Here is a 24,276-nt window from a genome sequence, read left to right on the forward strand (position 1 = left end):
TGTTCCAGTGATATTCCATACCAGGACATTTCAAGCTTCTTCACCGGTATAAACAAAGATGATATTGTCACTAGGTGACTGTCTGTAATTCAGGTTCAACGATAAGTTTGCCACGCTTTTGGTTGTCTTCTACAGCGCCCTGCAAGGCGATGTCTGCATTGCTGAGTTTCCTTGCCTCGTGTCATGCGGTCAAACCACTTTTAGGCCATGGCCAAAACCAAAACGCTGTCGTAAATATGAGGCATAAAAACGCAAAATAATTCTTTCGAATTTTTCAAATATTTCACAGTACTTACAGCATATCCAAGCTATTCAAAATCGCTATTCAAAATCAACCCTCCAATTTTACAAATAATGTATTTCCAGCATCCTGTAGTGCTTTTGAGCTGTTAAGCAGCAACTGCCAAGTGCACATACACCCAACCGAAATCTAACTTGTCAAAAACAATGCGCACAGCTCGGAAGTGATTCGTACTCTCGACATTTCGATCAGAAGTCCTGTACTCTAACCACTACGCCAGTTAGTCCACTAAATTTTACAAAAGAGAATATCACATTACATAATCCAACTGAGACCCAGTTGGTATAGCGCCGCTCTTGTCTAATGCCATTTCAACAAACGTGGCACCGTCCAAGTCTAAAAAGCACTGAGTCCCATGGTTATCTGAGACGCTTGTACCTTACATATAATATTGTGTAAACGCTATTTAGCAGGTTGAGGGGCGCCTGTACAAAAGGCCTATTTTACGTGTAGTAGGCCGATGTGAAACAGACGCACCAAAACCGGTGTAGAAGTTTAAAATGTCCTCGAATAAAATGTCCGGGAACAAAGGATTCTATTATGCGCTTCAATCTCTGAGCTATTGACGGTCAGGGTCTCTATAGAACCATATTGCAGAATACAATAGGGCCGGACACTTTTTCCAGGGGGGACACTTTTTACTTTTACACCGGCTAAAAAGCGTCTACACAGTATTACATGTAGACCCCAGCGTTGTTTTTTACTTCCCGATTTCGAAACCACAAAACACAAACTCTCCTCCACTTCGAGGTATGAAGGGAGGATACATTTAGGCTGCTTCGCAAAACTTGGGCCATATAAAACATCTTCCTAGAGCCACTAGTCTTTACTGGCGTAATTTCATACATGTACGCCTACGTGCATTTAGCAATACTTAATAGCACTCTGTATGCCTTAAGTTTTGTGAAACGAATTAACCAAACTTTATAGAATATATAATTGCGGTACAAGACCATTCCAAAAGATATGTCCTACGCTACTTCCATCTTGCAAAACTAACGAAATCAAGACACATTTTGTCTATAAAAAAATATGCAAATGAAAGACAATTCCCAAAATTTAAAATATCCTTGCGTCAATCTTTCTGGTACGTCTTCCAGCATGTTATGATGGCACTTATTACTCTTCCACCATAGTAACGACAGGCTGTGATGTCTCATTTGTTGCATAAGTCCCTTGCTGCCTTTTTACATCTCGTCTCTCAGAACACTCCTCTTCACCGGAGTACGAGAGCGATCGCGAGAAGCCAGTAATTCCATCTCAACCAACTGACCACTAATGCCCCTGATGCGGAGAGGGGCGAAATGTTATAATGCAGGTCCAACACTGGCCTTGGCTCATGCTTTTGGCTGTAACCCCGGGGCTTTACCGTCCGACACTTCACAAGAGGAGCCTGGAACGATGTTGCCCGCCTTCTTGGCGTGGTAGGACCTTTCCCATCACTCGGCCTTTCCCCAAAATATAACCACATTTTCTTATGATGGATCGTGGTCTTTAGTATCTCATGTTCAATGTAAGGCACACGGAGAGATAGGGTAGTACAACCATTTGTAGAGGTGACATCCTGTTGGCGATTGAGTTCCCAAGACCTAGATTTTCCACAGTCGTCTCTGTCATTACTATTTAGAGCTCGAACAGTGGGCATGTTCTGAGGAGTAATCTTTATCTGGATGACTTTAAAATCGTAGTTGTAACTGCCATCAACGACGGTCGACTCGGGGCCTGCGTAGTAGGTTCCCCAAGCAAAAATTGTAAAGGCTGGTTGCCTACAAACGGGGTCCGTGAAATGCCTGTAGTGCCCTAGCCATGTGCGCTGGTCCTGATCGAACTGGAACTGCCTGGTGAGGAAGATTCCGTTTGGTCTGTTCTCACATCGCATGCTGACCCATTCACCGGGAAGACTGATCGGGAGTGGTTCATGAATTGGGAGTTCTGGCGGAATGAAGTCATCGGAGTTCGCAACGTTATGGCACACGGAACAGCCTTTGGCCTGAAAAAGAAAGCAAAGTTTCAGATTTGAGGTCGACAACGAAGGGAGATGAAATGGTAACAAGCTAAAGTATGGAGCACACAGGTGTAACTGTCTGCGAGATCATGTCGCAGAGGTCGATGAAATCCTATACTGAAATAGAAACGCGCTGGCACACTAATTAATTAATCTCGCAGATATTGACTTCAGTGGGATACCAGCTTCAAGAAGGCAGTTACGTTTGAGATGTCATTTGTCAGGATGGCGTTCTGAAAAGCGATAACTCGTAAATCTTGCCCTAGTGTGGTATCAGCTGAAAACAGAGGACTGGTGTTTGAAGAGAACTGTCATATTTTCCTTTGCTTATCAGTGTATCAGAATCTGGACAGGTGTAACGTTTTTGCGAATTTCCACTTTTGAGCATTCTTTTCATCGTTTGGTAAGCCTGAAAGATAGATTGACACGTTTTTCTGTGTCTCCCTAGTCATAGTCTTTCTAGCTGTGTATTGTATGAAAAACTGAAATATGGGTAACAACCACAGATGTTACACCGGTAAAGAAAAATAGGAGATATTGCTCATTGCTGTGAGATTTACTCAGCCTCGTCGGGCTGTCAATAGTTGGTATGCCATCATAGCGAAGCAGTGTTTGCCATCTCCGTGTGGTCCCAAAACACTACTCACGGGAATAATCACGTGAAAATGACCTTCCCAGTATCATTTTTCACCTTGCGCGATCTGACTAATATTCCCTTAGCATATTTCTGTCAATAATAAGTAGGCTTTTTTGTTGTGGAAATATGGTCGCCTTAAATGACAATATATATACGTGTGGGGCGTCTCATCAAACACTACCACACGACAGAGCATCATGAAAGCACGTCTGCTTTACCGCTGTGACTGTTGATGGAGATTAGCGGGTGGCGCCTTTAGCGGCGATTGACGACAAAGTAGGCCTTTGTCGTGCCATTCGTAGTTAGCATAAATAATTACCAACACTTCACATGCATGAAAACAGTCATCTCTGATCAGTGCACCAACAAACGTGGCATTCTCATTTTCTTTTGGTGCCATTTCAAATTATTATTACTTTCTATCTTTTAAATGCCTGTATCAAGCTTGACATTATACCGTGAGCGGCGATTATTGAGCAGTTTGTCGACGTGATTTAAGATGGCGCTGTGTCATGGAAGTCGCTCACTTCGACGCAGAGGCAGATGTTGCCATACACCGGCTATGATATCTTCGATTAAAGCAACTGAAGTGAAGAATCGATATCGAGTATACTAGTTCAGTCGATAAGTGAAGCAGTATTCCAGCTGATCAAGCCGCTTCTAACGACATCGGACTTTGGACTTGGGTTCCAGTCGTTTTCCCGTAGAATTAAAAAGGGTATGCAGGTCGTTCGGTACGTCAATTCACAGGTAAATCAAATACGTCACCAGACGAATATTCTCGAACTAAAATTTAATATTAAACACGAGAGTTACAGATGCAAGCCAAGACAATAACGGCAGGAACGGGTCGGCTTCATGAGTAACTAGTTCCGGACATGCTACATGTAGTTCGCAGGAGGCTGATCACGTGGATGCACCTGAGTTGATGCGGAACATTTCTGCCCACAAGGTGTGGTTTCCAATGTCTGCCCCCGAGGAAGTCCTCTCCATGTGTTGACCTAGTACCGATAGTTTATTTTCTTGCGCTTTGGGCCTAAACCCACATGATTAACAACCGAGTTGGGTGTGGGCATCATTGACGGCCTTGGTAACGTTAATTATGAAGGTGAATTTGCTGTTTTAATAATTATGGCCAATTCCACTCCCTATTGCGCAGAGTTGTCTCGGCTAATATTGCAACTCCTGTCAACAACGTGACGCCATCAGTCCACCTCCTGTAGTAAATGAACAGGAAGAACACCACAGTGACTGCTGTTAGACATGGAAAGCACTAATTGACCATGTGTAGGTGTCCAGGTGACCAATAGGAGGCGATGTTTTGGAACCTGAACTCCGATCTTTAATCGTGCAAAAAACTTGCTGGAATAGGACTGGCGACTTAATGTCTGATGTCTTGGTCCAAAGGATCCGGGGAAACCAAGTAATAAAACTTGGTTTCCCCGATCAATGTCGATGATAACCCTTGCAGTATGATTTTAATCGGTGGCCGAAGCTGGAATCGATTTCGAAACAAAACGATGGCATGAAAAGATTGTTAACCAACCCCCAGGTGAGAAAGAATGGAAGATAAACGTATAGGTAACCGGCGGGTAACCTTAACACAACAGCTTTAAAATTGGACAAAACAAGGTGGTCCCTTTATCACATGTACATTGTACTTGGTGAAATTACATACATGTAGTGGAAACGCCAGGGTGACCCCTCGTTCCACAGTTCTCACATCCATGTAGTGGTGGCAATGTAGGAAAGAATCGGTGTTGAAATTTGATTTCCAAGATTACTAGCTATAGCTCTTCATACATGATATGGCCATAGGCCGAAGCAATCATCACAGCCCCGTGCTATGGGCGACTAAGTTACGAATTGAATATGCTCCCCAAAAATGAGTTAAACGAACAGAGTCAGTCTTGCCAGTTGAAAAGATATTCAATAAGAAGTTTATCTTTCCCATAGGCCTACAAAAGGTACTTAAATCTAGGCATATCACTTGACACCCAAGAAAGATTCATCCAGCAGGCAGAATTGGTTCTTATATACACATAGCGAGTAGAATGCAAACACTGGATAATCGTCAGGCCACTCAAGGATGTGACACGCTGAACAGCCGATCGTATCACGAAGGACTGAGCTGTATTGAAGGAAGACTGCACTATTTGTAGAATTCGTTATGAAAAGGTCTCACATAAGACCTTCATACGAGCTGTGTGATTCTTGATTTGTATATACAAGAGCTGGTGTGCATAATATTCTAATATCTGATACACACTAGGGGGAATATTTCGACAGCGCATTCACTTGGCTCGGATGGATCGCTCAGAAGAGTGTTACCACTAGGACGAGAACGAGGACTCGGGTATTTCAAGCAAAAACAAGGGCTTTGACTCGGCCCAGGATGTTGCCCTTTGGGTCGTTGACATCGATAGAAGAGGTTGCGGTTTTCTTGAGAGCACTTGAGAAATGGTACTTTAGACTGGCATTCCATTTGGAAAGTGGTGTCACCATATACCGCATTATTACGGGCAGTCACCTACTCGCTGGGTGACTATATATAGTCGTACTTCCATCTGTCGGCCGACTCTCGTGTTCTTTTGTGATTCCATCTGTTGATTGCTGTGTCTTCGGCGTGTCCAAATCCTCCTGGTTTCGGCAGAATTTCATTTCCGTGTCCACGGAACTTGGTAGGTCAATCCAGCTACTGGGGTTTAACACGGATTCTCGAAATGACGGCAATCACTGGTTTTAAAAGTTCGTCGACAGATGGCACACAAAGTAGTAGATTTTACAAAGTTAATGACTGATTCTCGAACCTCCAAAAAAGGAGATCTTTCTACCTGCAGCGGCGCCTATCGCCGTTTTGATGACCATGCCATGGATGGCGTGAATTGATGTCATCATGTCAAATTCATCACAGCATCCTTGGCTCAGTAATACTACCAGTACGTACGTCCTGCCGCCGGTTTTTCGGGTCTCCTTATGAGGTCACGAGGTGGGCTGATGCTCCATTTATGGCCGCCAATGCCCAGATTAATTCTACCGGAAAATCGGTACTCCCTTTAGTCTGAATGATCGAGGGGATTTGAAAACAAATCGGGGTGGAACGACACAATCTTTATATGCGCTGTCACATCCAATACGTCGCCCCAAACAATGACAACCAATTGCTTTTTTTCGGTATATTTTGAGCTCGGATCGGGCAATTTTGTAGATTCTGCGATCAAAAGCCACCGATTTTTGTTAATCCCGGCCTCAGGCGTTTTACAAAGACTCGGTAATAAACAGCGGGGCAACGGGGAGGGAAGAAACGTATGCCAAACGCATATCAACATGATAGATATATGGCACACCGACGTTAAACCATTGATATCGCCAAGGCAGCGCATCAATAGCCGTCGGCCTGACTGGGCTTAGGTATCGAAATCAAATGTCTACCGTGAGTGATAACGAACAGATGGGCGAACCTTGAGGCAGTCATTTCACACTTCGAGCCTTTTAACCATGATGCATGAGGCTTTTAGCCTCTTTTGTTTTGACAGCCGTATCTCATGTGTAATTGGAGGCAATCTAGACAAAGCCACGTCTATCTTGCCGTACTCAATGCTTGGACGTGACGTGATGTGTACGCTGATGGAATTTGCCACAATAATCTAGTATGATTCCAGATTCAACCACTGGAGCGGTATTAGCCCTGGTCGTAGTAAAGTGAAATTAGGAAATTCGGATATGAAACATCTGAAAATGCTTCTTTGATTGGTGCAGGCGCTGATGATAGAAAGTGTCAAAATGTAATATTCGTTTCGCGGCAACAAGAAGTCGGAGAATTTAGAAAGAAATATGTGTGCAATTGCTTACTCGTTACGTTTGGGTTCCTGAAAATATATTCTGACAGGAATATTAGATACCTTGGTGATATAACAAATAACATAGAGTGCTTTTAGACGTCTAGCTAATGCATGTTGCCGTTCTGCAGGCTTTAAACGAAGTGTTAACTTGCCTTGTTCAACAAACCCTCCGGTAAAATAAAAATGGAGTCGTCTCAAGAGACCGACGCTGCCACTTGGTACTGCCTGAACAAACCTTTCAACGAATCATCATCTTCAGAACAACACCGACATTTTAAAACATCTTCAATTTAAGCTCCCTAAGCAATAGTCTCCAATGATTTCTCGCGTTGATCAATATCAAAACAACAGTCGATTGTAAATTTCAATATCAACAGCTGTAATGTGATTTGTTACCTTTTTACAGACCGTAAACAGAGCACAGGTTATCCTTGTGCATGGCTGCAGTGACGCTCAGACTCGTTGAGTGCTCGAGTCGTTTGGTTTATCTTGTTAGGCTAATCGGACAAACATCACATTAACAGCAGGCACTACGTAGATTGATTAACATTAGAGTTAGATAGGTTTGTAATACGTGCTCCAAACGTATCCAGTACTATATGTTTCTAATCAAGGCCTCTCCTTAATCTCAAAAACATGAATTACTATACAGCCCACGAAAATGCACCCATTGTGGATGAGGGGTGAAGACCATTAAACTTTAAACGCATAAGGAAACCAGAGGTATCCATTTTTTGACAGGCCCAGCCATTAAAAGGAGAACAGTTTCCAATGTCGGTATTTTTTTGTTGAACAGGCATAATTGCAATTTGTTGTAGAAACTTATCATGCTGGAGGAGAGAGAGGGTTTACAAACGTGGCAATCTCTGCCATGCCCATTACGTTTTCACAGGAGCAGCTCTGTCACGAATAACTCACCTGAACATGGAGTAATGGCACCTGATAACTGGTTGGGCGATGTTCCATGCGGGACTCGGTGTCGGTACCAATAGATCCTAGGAATAGCTCCCTTCTCTTATGCTGCAGATGCTGCCTCATCTCCACCCTCATCAGCTGTAACTCGTGCATATTGAACCCCATGGCGTGAGTACAGTCCTTGTCCAAGATTATATAATCATCTGAGTCAGCACTCGGGAACTCTGCATAGTTAAAAATCTCATACGGGACGTAAGGTTTCCAGATCTCGTTTAGCATATTCGGACAGGTCCTATTCACCCTGTCCTGCATGGATTTGGCTACCTCTGGTTGGTAGGGTATGACAATGACGTGCTCGAGGTAATAATCCGTTTCAGTTCCTCCCGGGACTATCCAAGACACCCTCGTGGGCTTGTAGAAGCCTTTGGCTATGATGCCGTAAAGGGGACTGGAGCATTGAGAATCCTTGTAGAAATACTGATGTGCCTCAAATATGGAGTTGTTCCCGAACTTGTATCGACGGAGAAGGTATTCAGGCCCAGGTCTAGTTTCACACCTGAAAATACGAAATTCATATGCCATTAACTTTTCATGTTTACTAAAATCTTACATCATCCGGATATATTGCAATCAATGACACTGCTACTCTGCAAAAAAAGTTAAATAATTATGCCAAATTATCAGCGGTCGGTAGTTGTCAAAACTACCGACCTTTAATGATATTATTGACTTTGCTGGCTCGAAATTTCTGATGAAAGTGGGTATCGCATTCCTGCTTAAGATTCTGTCAAGTTCCTGTTATGTAATTTTGGATGTCAATGCCCGGCGTTTATTTTCAGCAAACACCTGGGTTTCAATGAAACATCATAAGGGTCTCATGAATCGTGGAGAGGACCGGGTCTCAGAGGCTTAGAATTTCCAGCCACGGTAAGGGAAATTCAAAAGTTGATTCTCGGGGACACATTACACCACTTTGCTCGATATTCCAAAATTAAATTGTCCCTCATCCGATTGATAGATGGACAGATGGCCACAATTCCGTGAATACATAGAGGTTCACGGATTCTTGTCTTTGGTTACTTAACGACAACAGATTTTACTGCAATCGTCGCTCTACATCGCTTGGGTGGGTTACGGATACCATTTGGAATTAAAGTTGATTAAAAACGTTTTCAAGAAAGAGAACATTTTGAAAAGACAATTTTGGTATACATTTAAGGATATCGCTGCGAAAGATTTTCAATTTTCAATTCACTGACGATCATAACATGTAAATGTATACCGCACAATTTTTGCCTGTGGAATTTCAGGGCAGGCGTGGACTCACCGAGTGTTGGTTTAATTGTGACAATAATGAGGACCGCCCGTAGGTTATTTTTCATGCACATACCCAACTATTTTCTTTATTCATAGAAATTAAAAGTAAATAATGTTATTCTTGTAAGGAACTCGGCTGCGAAGAAGGCACGGTCGTGCACAGAGAAGCCGCCAGTGCCCCCCGGCCATGGCCTTCTAATCCGATTGTCCCGAGATAAGTTGAGGGAGATACTCGCTTTTGAGAAACTATGTTTGAGATCAAAAACTTACACAATGTGGATGATACCTGAGAATTGTCCCATTATAACCTGTTTACCTTGGAAAAGCCCTGTGTTGTCACCAAACACCTACTGACTGACTGGGCAAGTATTCTCTACCAAGCAAATACGAGAGCCTTAAAGGCTTTTACGTTCCGTCGATTTTTGAGACGACAAGACCGTATTCGCTGTCATGCCATCAGTCCCTAAATTCATATGAAACAAATTATTTCCATTGGATGACAATTTTGATGAAGAGTCCCTTTTAGCGATTGGGTTCCCGTGTAACTCTTACCTAACATGGTACTCCCCCTGCCATTGCCATCCAAATGACAGTAGTTCACCACTCGGTGTCAACGTGAAGTAGTTTCAACCACCAACAAAATATTAACTTATCTCATTGGAAAACTCTTGAAAAGATAAGTGCGTGTTGCTTTGAGATGTGGCACAGTATCACCAACTGGGATGTGTGGTCTAACATTATCACGTGATCATAGACGGACAATGATGGCCAGATAAACGAACAATGGCGGACAGATATCTTTAATAATTTTTGGTCCGTGAAATTAAACCCATGATTCCAGGTCGTGAATATCTCTGAGTAAAAAATACAAATGTACGTTGCGTAATGAAAGCCCCTTTCTATATTCAACAAGAATTTGGTAATGCAAAATAACTTCGCAAAAAAGCCGAATGCCAAACAAGAAAACTCGTCTCAAGCACAATGTCAACAAAATCTCGTCGCCAAAGGCAATGTGAGGTTGTAATCTGACAAAGGCACTAAAGATTTCTAATTTATCCTTCCTTTATAAACACAAACCATGCACTCGTTGCCGTTTACGGACACTGAACGCTTTGGTCAGAACTTTTCATGACTAAATTGGTTTTCGGCTAACAGACGGCATTCCTCAGTCACAGAGGATGTTAATGACTTAATGGGTATTCTATTTATTCGTTAAAGATGTCTCGTGATGGTACCAGTTCGTTTTATTTGGGGCATGTTATGTCTTGAAAAATATTTGTGCATTTGATATTTTTAAGAGGGATGGGATGGGTTGCCTAGACTGCTCCTGCTTTGGCTTAGAATGCTGAGTTACCACCTCCACCTCGATTGAATTGCTAAAACGCCAAATGTTGGCCATCATCGTTTCTGGGGAGGACGGCCGTGGGGGGGGGGGGGGCTTTTTTATAATCACTAGTCCATGAGGACTACATGTACGTTTACATTCACACCGGTTTAGATTTTAATAATTTTTCTAAAATTCTGTTCGACCCAATTACGCCCAATCAATCTTTCTGCAACAACACTCTGACAAATAGACAAATATTGGTAGGGACACCCAAATCGGCAGGTGTGGTAGGTTTAATAACCAAGTCACACTCTTGCACATGGGCAGATCAAAAATGTCATTGATCTACTCACGCCGAGGCGCAATCACTTTGTTCAAATCACGTCTTCTTACAAATGGACCATCATCGGAACAACTAGAGAAAGAATGAACTACCTCTCATGTTTGAACAGTTTTTGCCATTAAAACATTGCCAGTTGATAGACCAGGGTTATTTCTATAAAGCCATAACAGTGGTCTTTCCGGTAACGGTTGGTGTTAGTATTCACCCCACAATAATTGTTGACATTTCATTGCTGAGTTTTGAAGGACAATTTCGTATTCCTTTAATTTTGCGAGAGCATACCCTCCTTCGGGCAGAACGGTCACCCTTCCAAAATTCTTTCTCAGCCATATGCAAGTACATGTAGCTCATCTTTCAAAATGATACCAAGTTATAATTTAACTAAGAAGATATCATCATGTAGGAAGCGTAATGGGGATTGTGAGTGGAATACTTTTAAAACTATAGTTTTCAGGCGGGGAGGGCAATGCATGTATCATGACTTTGACTTATGACTGAGCAAAGGCCGACGATGTGAAGACTATGTATGGCGGCACAAGCAGAAGCCTGGATTTGATTCGCTAGTTTATCAAACATTTTGGACATGACATTTAAAAATGACTCGGTGGTTTTGTTATGTTGTCAGTTGTAAGATCTGGTTTGTATTGGGATGACTTTCACTGGATGCATTCACGCGCAAGCACGATTTCGTGGCAAAATTCAATAGCCCGAGGATGAGAAAAAGCAGATGCGTGTTTTTACATTTCTTACATTGTAACATTCCTCGCAATGACCATCGCGCCGTGCAACACAAACTTTACCCAGCTACAATGTACTGTCTGCGATGGTATCCTGAATGAGTCCGTGTTACTGACTGCGGTGCCGAGTATTCTGATTGATACTGACTGCGGTGCCAGGTATTCTGATTGAGTATCAATATCATGGCTTGTTACCGACTGCGGTGGCAATCTGATTGAGTCAGGTAGGTCGAATTTAGTTACACAAAGTCGCCAACAGGGATCTTTGCCATCTCAGAGGGCACCCAAACTATTACCATAGGACACAGCCCCCTATCTGAATCATATTCGTCACCAAAACGATGACCAATTTGACCCCTATAGCTCCTATACTTATCATCACCCCTTTAGAGCACAGGTACGTCCTCCTCAGTTGTAAAACCTCATGACATTAGTAATATGTGACCACCGGACATTAGTTTGGAGTGTTTGCAGTGCGTGTTTGCTTTGACCAATCAACATTTCTACGGCAAATATCGTAAACTGTGGTCATATTTCCGCGCTGACATGCACATTTAGTGCTACATGTTGTACAATGATGAACATTTGCGTGGACGTTCCATCTAGAATTCACAAAACCTCCGCCTTTAACCGGATCTTTAAAAAAGTACCATTTTGTACGTTTATTCAGTAAGAAGAAATTACACAGTCGGTCCAGAAGTTATTTTGCCGGGTACTAGTAGATAGGTCGCCTACACTGGGTATTATTATTATTATTATTATTATCATTATAACAGCCCACGATGGAGTACAAATTACCTTTTTGAAGTCCATATGCCGGTGACGTCAGGTGGTATTTGGGCCGTCACGTGGCAGTTCTCCACATGTTTCAATATACCATCGCATTTATCTTCGTCTGCTAATATCTCATCTATGTGCCATTTGGTTCTTTTAGAGCAGACCAGCCAAAAACCTATGTTGCAAAAAATGCTATGATCAGTATACGTGTATGAAGAGATGCTTCGAAGGGGGAATAGGCCTGGGTTCCATGGGGGCGTGGGGGTATGATGATACTTGTAGTCCGTACAAACAGCAACGACAAGTGTTTGGCTTTGAAGAAAACTAATTCGCTTTATGTTATATATGAATTGAACTTTATTCAGACTACTCGTATTAGTTTAACCTGCAAGTGGCCTTTCAATGAGTTTTTAACCGTAAGACAGCCCCAATTATGCCAATGATTGCTTTGAGATGGAATCTCAAACACAATTAGTCTTTTTTTCCTTCACCAAAAAACCTCTACGGGATGAATGTTTGACGGTGTTGGCCGAAAAAGCCTCAAAAACCTGCGGCTCGGGGAGCCCGCCCTAATATAAACCTGACGAGATTGGCATCAACGTGGTCAAGTCCGCAGGACAAGTTGCCAACCTGCACACTGAGATAATTAGCTTCAAGAAGAATTTAGAAGGGCATTTAGATTGAAGAACCCTAAGCAGAACATGCTCCCTTTGATTCTGATCCATCCAAGTGATACAAAGTGGCTCGTTTATATATGGAAAATAGGAAGTTACGGTTTTGGAGATAAGGATGTGACAAGAAACTTGTCAAAAAGTTGACAAGTTTGAAGAGGTTTCGGTGGGTTGGTCTTGCATGGGGACAGAACTTAAGTGCGCACTCCCAACACTGGTCAAAATTCATCCAATTTGTATGAAAGTGCCTTTCTCTTTCCTTGGCTTTTCTTTGACTACGTGATAAGGGGTGTTTTGTAAGTCTTAACAGAACTGACGCATTCTTTATTACTTAAAAATGTAGATGCTGTCACTTTAAATCGGCCTTAAATTGACTATCTCCAAATTACTTCTCTTCACTTTTGCCTGATCCTCCAGGTTATACTCAGGTAATTGTATCTAATCAGTGTAATTTGTCAGGGTATGCGCTGATTACATGTATTTTGGCTATATGTGGCTTATATTTTGATGAGCACATCTTATAATCTATGATAAATGGTATCAATAAAAAGCATATACATGTATACATGTAATGTACGGCAGAAAGTTTCATGCAAATCGCGTTATCCCAGCTTCGTCATACCACTGATGCGGTGGAGGGGGCTGATAAAAAAACTGCCTCAAAAAGCGTCAATTCGTATCATTCACTTCGATAGCCCGCATGTTAGCGTAAGAAGCGGAACTTCCAGCCAAGACAGGCCAGTCCTGGGGTCGAAACCATTACAAACTTCAATTGGCCACGACGTGTGGTGCCAATTTAAACGAGACTCACCTGTATTCAGGATCAAAAGCCCCGTGACAATGGCGATGCTCCGCATGGTCACAATTCCCTTCCGACCTCACTGGGGTGCTGAGCAAAATATCAATGGACGATTCTCCCAGTGCGGGAGGCCAAATTCAACCTGTGAATGAGAATTTATATTGTCACACGGCGCCCAGGCATTTCCGAGGGTTTCTGAAGAATTTTTCTGGGTTACAAGCTAATTATACTTGTTCTTGATTGTATGGTCATTATGACGAGAACTATGGCTTGTATTAGTGTTGTCACTATATATCAAATAGCAGAAACCACAGGAGCACATATGCCGTGAAGATTTAGGACAATTCTTTCCTTTCGTGATGGCAAATTGGTTAGATGACCAATTATGTTTCCGGGGTTGAAGACATCCTCACGATAATGTTGGCGACGGGTCAACCTTCAGACACACAATACGCAGGCTTCATAATATACAATATATAAGACATGCTAGGCGATTTTGATCACTGGCAGAGCAGCGAATAAAATATAGGGGGCCTATGACTGATATTATGGGAGTTATTCAAAATCAAAATTATACAAGTTTTTGGGGCGTCAGCTTGTTCTATCGCATCAGTAATCTCTCGCAAATGTTATCAAGTTTCAGGCCTTTAAGTAAGAGAATGTTCTTTATATCAATATCAATATCATTCGTCCAACAAGTTTGACATCCGCCCGATAACGAAGAATAACAAAGCTTTCGTTCCCGGCCCAGAAGAGTCCCACTTATCCTTGAAACTTACACCAGGAAACTGTCACAGAATCCTAACCAAAGAGCCAATGTACTAATTACTTTTAATGCAATAAATCGATTGGTGTATCTATCTTTCCGCTGCTATGAATTGAAATAAGCTTGAGAAGCGGACTTACTCGTCGCATGATATAGCATGAGACGAGCAATATGGTCAATGCATGGTCATCGGCCAATGGGGTATAATTTCTTTATAGCGGCTGTTAAAACCGCGGTACCGTTTGTGAAAGTCGTTAAATCGTACACAAACACAAATTTAGCTGCTATTAAATCGTGCTTTTATCATGCAAGGAGAACTTAGAATAATCGGATGTACCTGAGTTTGTATCCTTTTCGAGGTCGAATTTGACTATGAAACCGGCAAGCAGAGGTTGCCAGTTACGTCAGGTTACCACACTCTCGACTTCATAAATATCCACTATCATATGAAAGTTACAGAAACTATGAATAGCATAAATCTACTTCAATATTCCGCACGATGAAGTCCAAAAAGTACCTGAAATCGGATAAACTGCTAAACAACAACTATACGGGCGTTTAGCACGACGTCGTTCGAGTGAATGAATTATCTTGAATGAGCAGGAGCGAGTAAACCACAACTATTTACTTCTGGCGCTACAAAACCTGGCCCAAGTCCCATTGGTTTGAGAATTTGATTATGAATAACCAGTGTTCGAGGTCCACTTCCGTGATAGTGGGGCGTTGGAAACGTTTTCGTCATTTTATCACTGTGTTTCTACATAACCAGTTAGGGTGGCCCAACACTTTTACCGCTTTAAAAAGTTAGGAACCTCCGGCCTGTTTGAACTGCGGAATTAGGAGGTCAGTTTTGAATTTGTAAATTGCGGCATGTTGTACTGTGTTGGGTGTCATAATTTGAATTCAATGTAGGATTGTTACTCGTACATGTATCACGATAATGAATAAAAGCTTGCACAGAAGTCACCCAATCGGATAAAGAGTAGGAACAAGCCAAGGGAACGTTTTATTAGAAACAGCTACAATGTACACAAATGTAATTTTATAATCATTGCTGGCAAAGGCCCTCTACGAGTCGCAACCACACATTATATATGTCGTGCTAATGATCAGAACACCTGGTCGTCTGAGCTTACAGATCAGCAAAAATACAACAAACATGAGGTAGATTGATATAATTAATTTATTTCATTCTCCACTTTTTTCTTCGATAACCGCATCTTAAAAATGCAAAATCTTTTTTTACCTCTCCTTTCGCATGTCTCGCAAGCGATAGTTTCAAGTAACAGCCTAAAAATATTAAGAAATATGCCACGACTACTGCGATGGTGAACGAACGCGGCTTCCGACCTGTGGCAATCGTGCAAGTAGGCCTAACAATATGTGTTTGGAATATTTCATACAAGTACATATCAAGCTGCGGGTTCTTCAATTTGTCTAGATTCGTCAAGACATACATTATCACGGCCAATACTGCATGTACTGAAGTGAGTTTTCCTGCCTGCAAGTTTATTTCGATCCAAGTTCTAACATTGCATCCATCAGATCTCCCGACTTTCTCAGCGCCTTAACTGCAGTGTTTCGATCAACATGTAGCTGCGTCATCAACACATCAATGTCCCTACCATCCAGCCCGGTGTCATTTTCCGTCTTCTCTCCAAAAGCTTGAAATACCGCCTTATCCTTTAAGAATTCTTTCACATTCGTCTGGTCAACAAGTTTCCCTTTGTGGATTAATTTCAACTTATCTAATGGCACTGACACAGACCCTGCAATATGTTTCATCATATCATCACCAGACCAGCCAATATTTAAAACAACATTGTACTTCTCTTTATCGCACTTCAGCGTTATTTTCAATGTTGGCAAGGAATTGTCTAATTTTGGAACGTCCGCTTTGCTTTTGTCTTTTTCATAATAAGTCACTTGCGCACTATCCTCCACTAAACCTGGTATTTCAACCTGTTGCTCAACACTTCCATCTACTGTCCTCCTTCCAAGACTTTGAGCAGCTCCTTTAAAGTCGACTGAAGTATTGTATACAGGTTTGGAATGTTTTGATCCACATGAATAGGAATCTCCTGTATCCCTGTGTTGCGTTGAGGAATTGTTAATTAATGTACTTTGGGTGTCAGTAGGCCTCCTGTTTCCAAGGTTGCACATGAGTTTGTGTTTGGGCCAATCCATTTCCTGACATTCCCTTGAACTAAAAAGAGGAACACATTTTATAACAAGACTGCGAGAACAATTAATTTGGAGTTATTGGGCAAGATCAGTGCCTGCAATTCAGAAGGCGTACCGTTATACAGATGTGTACAATAATCATACTGTGCTACAACTACAAGTTCTTTAATCTGCAGTTCATGCTACTGTTCTTTAATAGAAGGCCTCACGCTACACGTGCAGTGCATACTTTAACATGTTATGTACTATAGAGTGTTTTCACAGTCAGCCATGTTGGAGGGCAGAACAATGATTTGTCATGCCTGACTTAATTGAATCAAGTGTTGTTATGGTCTTTTGGGCATGCTTTCTTTTGTCTGTCCCTCCAACATGGCCGGTGATGACGTCACGTGCAACCACTCTATACAGGCTACGCTGCATGCACAACACGCAAGCTGCCACGCGACTTTCTGGACTTGGTTGTTGAGTTTCGCATTATCGCCGTGTCTCTAGTAAGCCTCCTGTATATTGCGAGTATAGTTACCAATACAACACAGAGCGACATCGAGTACAACGCTTCAGAACCTCCTTATGAACACCACACACAAAACACGCCGGCTCAGGCGAAGCCATCCTGGCATTTCCGTTGCTTGGGTGAAAGATGGCAGCACCAACAAAATCAATATACTGTATAGACGTTATTTGGACGGTTTTGGTGAGTCTGTTTCACATAGGCCTACGACACGTAAAGGAGGCATTTTGTACAGGCGCCCCTCGACCTATACAGTAGGCCTATGTTTGCGTCCTTGGGCAATCGCAACCAGATCCCGACGGCAGGAAATCTTCTTCAACTTCGAATGCGGGTCCCTCGACTACATGTACATATATATACGCCAAATACCTATATCAACCAAACGACAAGCCCAAAATATCGTCTGCGCCAATAATGGTATGCCATAATAGATATGGGGCGGAACGTCTCCAAATCAGTGCTGCTCTCTGAACTCCTGCGGCAGAACTGAAATACGTGCCGGCGATACTTATTGCAGTAACTAATTGTATGACCGTGAATTCTACCTGATACTTTAGAAGGAAGAGGGCCTGTGTATCGTACAGACAGTGTCGCTCTTCTCTTCTGACGATAACAAACAGAGAAAAAAAGATACAAATAGCTGCTCATTTAACCGTTTTATTAACTGCATGTATGCGGTTGAAAAATACCTATATCGTAGATGCTAACTTTGGGCTGGTTTCACAAGAGGATTTTCTGATTCGTAACGAGACCTGTTTTGCTCTTTCTCCAGTTGCTCCGCCAGAAGGGGTAGAGTGTAGACTCCCGCGGCGTATTCCATTGCGTCCCAATTTGATCTCCTTATGTTTGGGTGAGGGACAAGGCTGGTCCACTGCGTACGGAGTGTCGTAAAGTAAGGCCGACGACGACCGATTTATAATCTGACCAACAGGGTGGAGTTGCTTTATCGACACGAGATTTCTGATGTTTGCAGGAAAATGATTTGGTTCAAGATGACTTCGTTCATAATACAGTCACAACGAAACCCCATTCGGGGAGTGCGAGATCATCGGAACCTCGTGATACTCGGTGATTGGGACTTGAATTCTCTAGGGTGTCATGCTCTAAACCGACTGCATTTTAATTGTTAGCCTTGGCGCGTCTAGTACAAGTCCTCCAATGTATAGTTGTCGCGGCCACCAGCAAGACCACTGTGAAAAATCCGGCCCCAAACAAGGAGGTGCGTGTCATGTTGAAGTCAAACGCTTTGTAATGATGATATTTAGGTGCTTCATCATCGCCTGAAAAAGACAAAACTTCTTCCCTTGGCTTAAAAAAGACATGGCATGAATGATACAGGAGTAAAAAGTGAATGACACGTTAACCGTTGATAACGATTTTTACGAAGGACACCAGTCTGAAAGGACACCCGCATGATTTTGTAATCTTTTTAAAGACCTTGAACTCATTATTTAAGTACCTGCTTCCCTTCTTTTCCTTGCCTTGATTGGCGCCCGACTGACAGAAGTAGTTGACGAAGACTTGGATGTAGGCTTTGTTGTTGTTGTTGGCGGTATAACTACCGGTGGGCCATAGACCCCGACCTCACAGAGAATCATTGGACTTCCCATTGCGTTGGACTTGACAATCAGTATGTACTGTCCGGATGAACCAGTTGTACAGGGTACGGAAAGAAACTCGCCCCCAGATGCTCCTCCCTGGAACTGGCCACATATTCTCACCCCACTTCCCGGCGTTGGTGTTGGCGTTGTTGCGATCGGGCCAGAACTACTCGCCGTCGTTACCGGTGTCACTGTAGTAGTGGTAACGTTCGTAGCTGGTGGTGCAGTTGTTGTGGCGATTACCATTTTCAAGCCTAACGAGCTCAGGACACTTGACGAGAAAGTGTGGACAAGATATATCGTGAGGACCATCGTTTTCTTGTCTGAATGTGAAATTAAAATATCAATTATATATTACGATCTATTTAATCCCGGACGTGAAGATAATGAGACACGTAGTGAGACAATGATAGCTTACCTGATGTCGTGCTTGTAGCTATCACAACACTGTTCACACCAACAACACCTCCTACGTCGACCATCCACCATTCCTTTGCGTCGACCCCGGGGGTAACGAAACACTTGCTGATATCAGTTCCGATATCCCCGTCGACTGCGGCATCAGAGGTGACTGTGTATGGATTACTGTCCGTGGTTGGTTTGCCCAGAGCAAAATTCGTACCTTTAGTGAGAGGATAGAATTAATACAAAATTCTCACGAAAGGTTTGCCAACGAAATGGTGTTTGTCTTTCAAGCGAACCCACTATACTTCCGAGTAAACTCCCAATAATACGAGACGGGTAATGAAAAAACCCATCAAGCGGTATGAGGAAATTCCAACTTACATTTAAGTACGGTAGCCAACGTCACCAAAGATGCCTTAATCTAATTTTCTCGTTTGGAAGCTGTTGAGTCATAATAGAAGATTGTGTTCAAAGCCACATGCAGTTATTTTCTCATCATAGCCATAGAAGTGACAGCACAAGTCAGAAATAATTTTTCTCTGCCTTCAATGTATTTCAGTTGGTCCTTCTGTTTTATTCTCACCAGGTTGCAATGTAGGTTCTTTTCCGTATACTTCGACTTCGCACAAAGTCAGTGGCTCTCCTAAGGTGTCGTCTTTAACAATGGTCAAAAATCGACCACGTGCCCCAGGTTTACATTTCACCTTGATAAGATCTCCGCCCATGGAACTTCTCTTGTCGCTGCAGAGGTTGTAGGCTGAGGCTAAGATGTCCCTCTGGTTGAGGGAGGAGGTCACGATGATGCGATAGGTCCGCAGTCGTTCGACTGAAAGATAAGATAACATTGCTCCCGAGGTAAATCGAATTCGAGTGGTTATCAAAAAGGGGCCAAAATATGTAGTGCATATCAAATTTTGCCATGCTGGGAGGTTTTTAAAATGCATGATCGAGTGCCGAGATATTAGTAAATGTATAGTGTATTTCGAGGCAAATTTATTGTCTATCACGACTGAGTAGCTGGGTTTGCAAAGTAATGCCGTCCCTACAAAAAGCGGAGAGAGAGAGAGCAGTTGCTTCACACAAACAATGCGTTGGGCTCTTGAAGCAACACAACTATATGAACTCCTAAAATCATGAACATGATGATTAACCTTACCACAACAATCTGCCCTATTTGTTATGACGACCCTGTCGATTTTGTAAGTTTTGTCAAGATCCACACTCCACCACTGCCTGGCCAGGCTGGAAGAGGTGGTAGCGCACGATCCGTCAAAAAAGCTCGGACTTGTAAGTCCATCAACAGCTTTGTGTTTTGTTGGTTCGGACAAGTCGGAGCTCTGATAGACCGTCTTTCGCCAGGCAAGGTTGTCTGTATAATGTTAGAATACATGTACATTAATCTATCTGTCTAAATTCTAAATTCAATACCTCACTGCCGGCATTGGTTGGCTCACCAAACAACGCTCGGTGAAGGGCGGGGTGAAAGTGTCATTTCACCAAAAGTCTCGGATGCCGACATACTATAGTAGGGCCTATGCACGAGGTTCCTGGTGGGAAAGTTACAATGGCAGTTGGGTTATATAAGATCCCGACAAATGTTCTTTAAGGCCCTTAGCTGGTAACAAACGCGTGTCCGATTTCATTCGATTAATTTTGGTAGGATTTCATGAAACCCAAACCCATTGAGGTATTTAAAACTTACTTTCCGATGGTGTTCCATAGACCTCAACCTCGCACAATGTAAGCGGCTCAGCGATTTGTCCTTGCTGCTTGACGATTGTAACATGCCTTCCTATTGGTCGATTCGGGCAATATATGGTCTTGATCTCGCCCGGCTTGAGAGGCGCATGCTGGGAAAAGCAGAGTGTTGACGGAACCTTGCTCAGTTCAAATGGGATGAAAATCTTTGTGATAATCACGTTGAAGTTTTTAAGTCTGTCACCTTGTTAATAGAAAAATAAAATACTATTCCAAATCGATAATCTCAAATATGGATTGACAAATCATCTGAGAAGATCGTGAAAATTGACATATGGCAGGTGTGCAACGCACATACCTATCTGCTACATGCTTCTATATATTGCGGTGTATGTGTGTGGAAATATGTTACTTCCTAGCTGGACTGTATCACTTACTCAATGTGTCCCCACGATTAACAATCACAATCTTCTTGATCTGGTAGATGGACAACAGATCGACGTGCCACCATGATTCTGTCATTTTACTGCCAGTCAGGGTGCAGGAGCCGTGGTTCAGGTTGGTCAGCCTCATGCCATCATTCGCCCGGTCACAAAGCCCTATGAGCGAGTCACCATCGCTACTCTGACTGCAGGGCTTTCCCAAGGCAAGGTTATCTCCTATTGATGTAAAGATAAATGCCAAGAAATGTCTTATCATGGCTTAAAATCGAACTTACTTACAATGTCTCTATACGTACAACATCGTAATGATAGTGATGTTGTGTACCTACTTCAATAAATTTCGGATTCGGAAGTACATCTTTCATTTTGACCAAAATCGTACACACTCCGGGACAGCAAGCCATAACTCTCCGGCCGATTCAAACGAAAGAACGCGGTTGATGATCAATTAACATGCACCATGTATAATAGACCTACATGTACAGGTGATCCTCCTTTTAGAGCAAACATCAATATCTCACCTAAATCATTCCTCTCGTACACCTCCACCTCACAAAGCGTCAATGGTACCGAGCCCGGGACTTGAATCACCAGATAACGCCCCTTCGCTGCCGGTCCGCAGTATATCTTCTTCACCTGGCCATACTGTAAAGCGCTTGGATGGCTGTAGCATGACTTGTAATTGCTTTTTTCCACGTTCTTTGGATCGAATTGGTCCGTTATCAAAATGTCAAACTTCTGCAAACACTCGCCTGAAAAGGAATAGCACGTGAGACATGTTAGAAAGGGATTGGCACGACTGGAATGTTAAATATTTCTGGAGCTGACGCATTACCAAACCATGTCGTCCTGGTTAATGGTGATACTTACAGCCGCAATCACGATGCACGACCACGACCACCCGCCCAACATCCACAGTCACCCCAAGGTCAACACTCCACCAGTTCTGCTGGTTGTTCCCCGCCAGTGTCTGCGAGCAGGATGCGTCCCTGGTGAAGTTGTAGCGTCTGTCTCCATCCACAGCTAAGCCTGCATTGTAATGCCAGTAAGTCGAGCTCTGGACAGATGGTTTACCATAGGCAAGGTTACCTGAAATGTATACGTTCATATTCTAAGGTTTGAAAGTAGGAATAAAACTCAAAGCCGAAACGGCTTGATCTCTTTGATTGGAAAACATACCTTTCGTGCTTCTGATATTGTCAGTAATGGAAAAGATACTCTCACTGGTCCCTCGCCATTTTTTCGGTGATGGTGTATCAATGTTCGGTGTGCAGCTGAAACGCTTTTCTTGACGGGCTTGCGGTACATACAGTGTATATCTAAGTGGATCTGGCGCAAGTGTTGTCAAGACGTAACTTCAAGTTTTGATTTTCCACAAACTTCCTCATCAGGTAGTGGATAGACCCTTGTCTGAGGGACTGAGGAACGGTCCCTAAAATGAGGGCCCAACCCTATGCGATAAATTCCCTCAGAGTGTGCGCGTTCCTCCAGCAGGTTATTCCATTGCCAAAGTTAAAACCCTAGAAATTACTAAACGATTAATAACTAACCATCAAACAGTTCCCCATACACCTCCAGCTCGCAGAATTTCAGTGGTGTGATCTGCCCAGCGCTAGTCTTCTCGAGAGAGACATAACGTGCTAGTGGTCTTCCTTTGCAATAGAAAGGCTTGATATACGCTGGCGGAAATTCATCTTTCTGTGAATGGCACAGTGTGAACTTGTTCTTGGCATAGTTGTGCGGGTCAAATTCTAATGAGGTGTGGATCTTGAAGTTATCCATAGTACTTCCTGAAAGCACGATAATTTTCTCTGATAAGTCTGATTCTGAAGCGATAAGTCTACTCAAATGTATCGAGTAACTGAACTGACTTAATATGGTACATTTTAAAACTACAATATTTTCGATGCCAATGGTATCGGCAAACAAGGATGAAGGGCGTTGGCCATGTGAATGAATATAAACGTACATATTCTTACCGCTATTTGGGTCGCACCCGTGGTACTCTGCTTTCAAACAAGGCCAGCCGGAATGGGTAACCGGGTGAACTCGTACTATTTTCAGCAGTATCGGTTTAGGAAACCAGGATGAGCGCACATCATACCATTTTGCTGGTACAGCAGAAAATACCTAGAATGATTCATTGTTAAGAGTCAATACCGAGATAAGTTCAATCAGTCAGGCGAGGATTTCCGTTTTGCGATCTGTCGCCAATGCGGGGAGTTTCGCCCTTCATACTAGCAGAATCGACTGCGCCCCTCATGCCCAAATCTTGTCCGCCGTCAATAGATTTACAAGTTACTGGCAGTATACATGTACGACATGTGGCCTATTATCTAAAATTAGGTTTGCGCATAAAGGGACGTATCTGTATCTGCTTAAAAATTCATAAATCTTAATTTTCCCCAAACTCTTTATCCTACGGACAGAATTCCTACCACACCGGCTTCCATTTGATTTTCAGATACCATTCCCTCACTGGTCACAACAAAATGCCTTTAGAACTACACATGTAGACGTTTACCAGTTTCTGACCCTTATAGTCTTTGATATATTCGAACGTCTTTCCATCTCTGCTGTATGATACGTGAACTGTAGTGACGAACTGAGGCCAGCCACCTGCAAATAGACATACATATAAGGATAGACATTTAAGCCAAAAGGGTTGGTCAATTTACAAAACCGTAGCAAGAAGGCTTGTTGCACGATTATTGGATAGGCAGCTGGATAGACCGAGGTTCAAGTGTGAAGTTGGATGACAACCTCTATGGTTCAACCTTTTATAACACACGTATCTGGTAGAACTCTATCGTCACCAAGTTCTCACCTGCCAAGGACATCCCAGTTAGTCGCACGGCCTTATTGAAATCCGTCTGAAGGTATTCCTGGCTCCCTGCCTTGCCTGCACACCAAACCTCTGTGCCTGCTGCTACGTATGGATTCCACAGTCTCCCATACTTTGGTAGGTAGGTGGTTGCTGAGGAGGAGGCGCTTATC

The 24,276-nt window shown here is 42.9% G+C and overlaps 3 protein-coding genes across 3 annotated transcripts; all 3 read right to left on the bottom strand.

The window, feature by feature from the left end:
- Window positions 1–256: 256 nt before the first annotated feature.
- On the bottom strand, window positions 257–15,042 carry LOC135495661 (protein APCDD1-like). Its single transcript, XM_064784493.1, has 5 exons — window positions 14,775–15,042; window positions 13,684–13,813; window positions 12,223–12,376; window positions 7,704–8,256; window positions 257–2,291 (listed from the first exon to the last, which is right to left on the bottom strand). The coding sequence occupies exons 2-5, from the start codon at window positions 13,727–13,729 to the stop codon at window positions 1,518–1,520; spliced, it is 1,527 nt and encodes a 508-aa protein (XP_064640563.1). The 5' UTR covers window positions 13,730–13,813; window positions 14,775–15,042; the 3' UTR covers window positions 257–1,517.
- A 594-nt stretch (window positions 15,043–15,636) lies between these two features.
- LOC135496147 (uncharacterized) lies at window positions 15,637–17,244 on the bottom strand. The gene is made up of 2 exons (XM_064785294.1): window positions 17,145–17,244; window positions 15,637–16,643 (listed from the first exon to the last, which is right to left on the bottom strand). Exons 1-2 carry the CDS (start codon window positions 17,231–17,233, stop codon window positions 15,947–15,949), a joined length of 786 nt encoding a protein of 261 aa, XP_064641364.1. The 5' UTR covers window positions 17,234–17,244; the 3' UTR covers window positions 15,637–15,946.
- A 1,007-nt stretch (window positions 17,245–18,251) lies between these two features.
- LOC135495302 (uncharacterized) lies at window positions 18,252–24,173 on the bottom strand. The gene is made up of 13 exons (XM_064783766.1): window positions 24,107–24,173; window positions 23,804–23,898; window positions 23,259–23,409; window positions 22,830–23,069; window positions 22,150–22,368; window positions 21,801–22,031; window positions 21,274–21,495; window positions 20,841–21,080; window positions 20,295–20,507; window positions 19,722–19,964; window positions 19,152–19,355; window positions 18,592–19,056; window positions 18,252–18,412 (listed from the first exon to the last, which is right to left on the bottom strand). The coding sequence occupies exons 1-13, from the start codon at window positions 24,117–24,119 to the stop codon at window positions 18,252–18,254; spliced, it is 2,697 nt and encodes an 898-aa protein (XP_064639836.1). The 5' UTR covers window positions 24,120–24,173.
- Between the last annotated feature and the right edge of the window lie 103 nt (window positions 24,174–24,276).

Source organism: Lineus longissimus, chromosome 11 (assembly GCF_910592395.1).
Source record: "Lineus longissimus chromosome 11, tnLinLong1.2, whole genome shotgun sequence".
Taxonomy (NCBI): Eukaryota; Metazoa; Nemertea; class Pilidiophora; order Heteronemertea; family Lineidae; genus Lineus; species Lineus longissimus.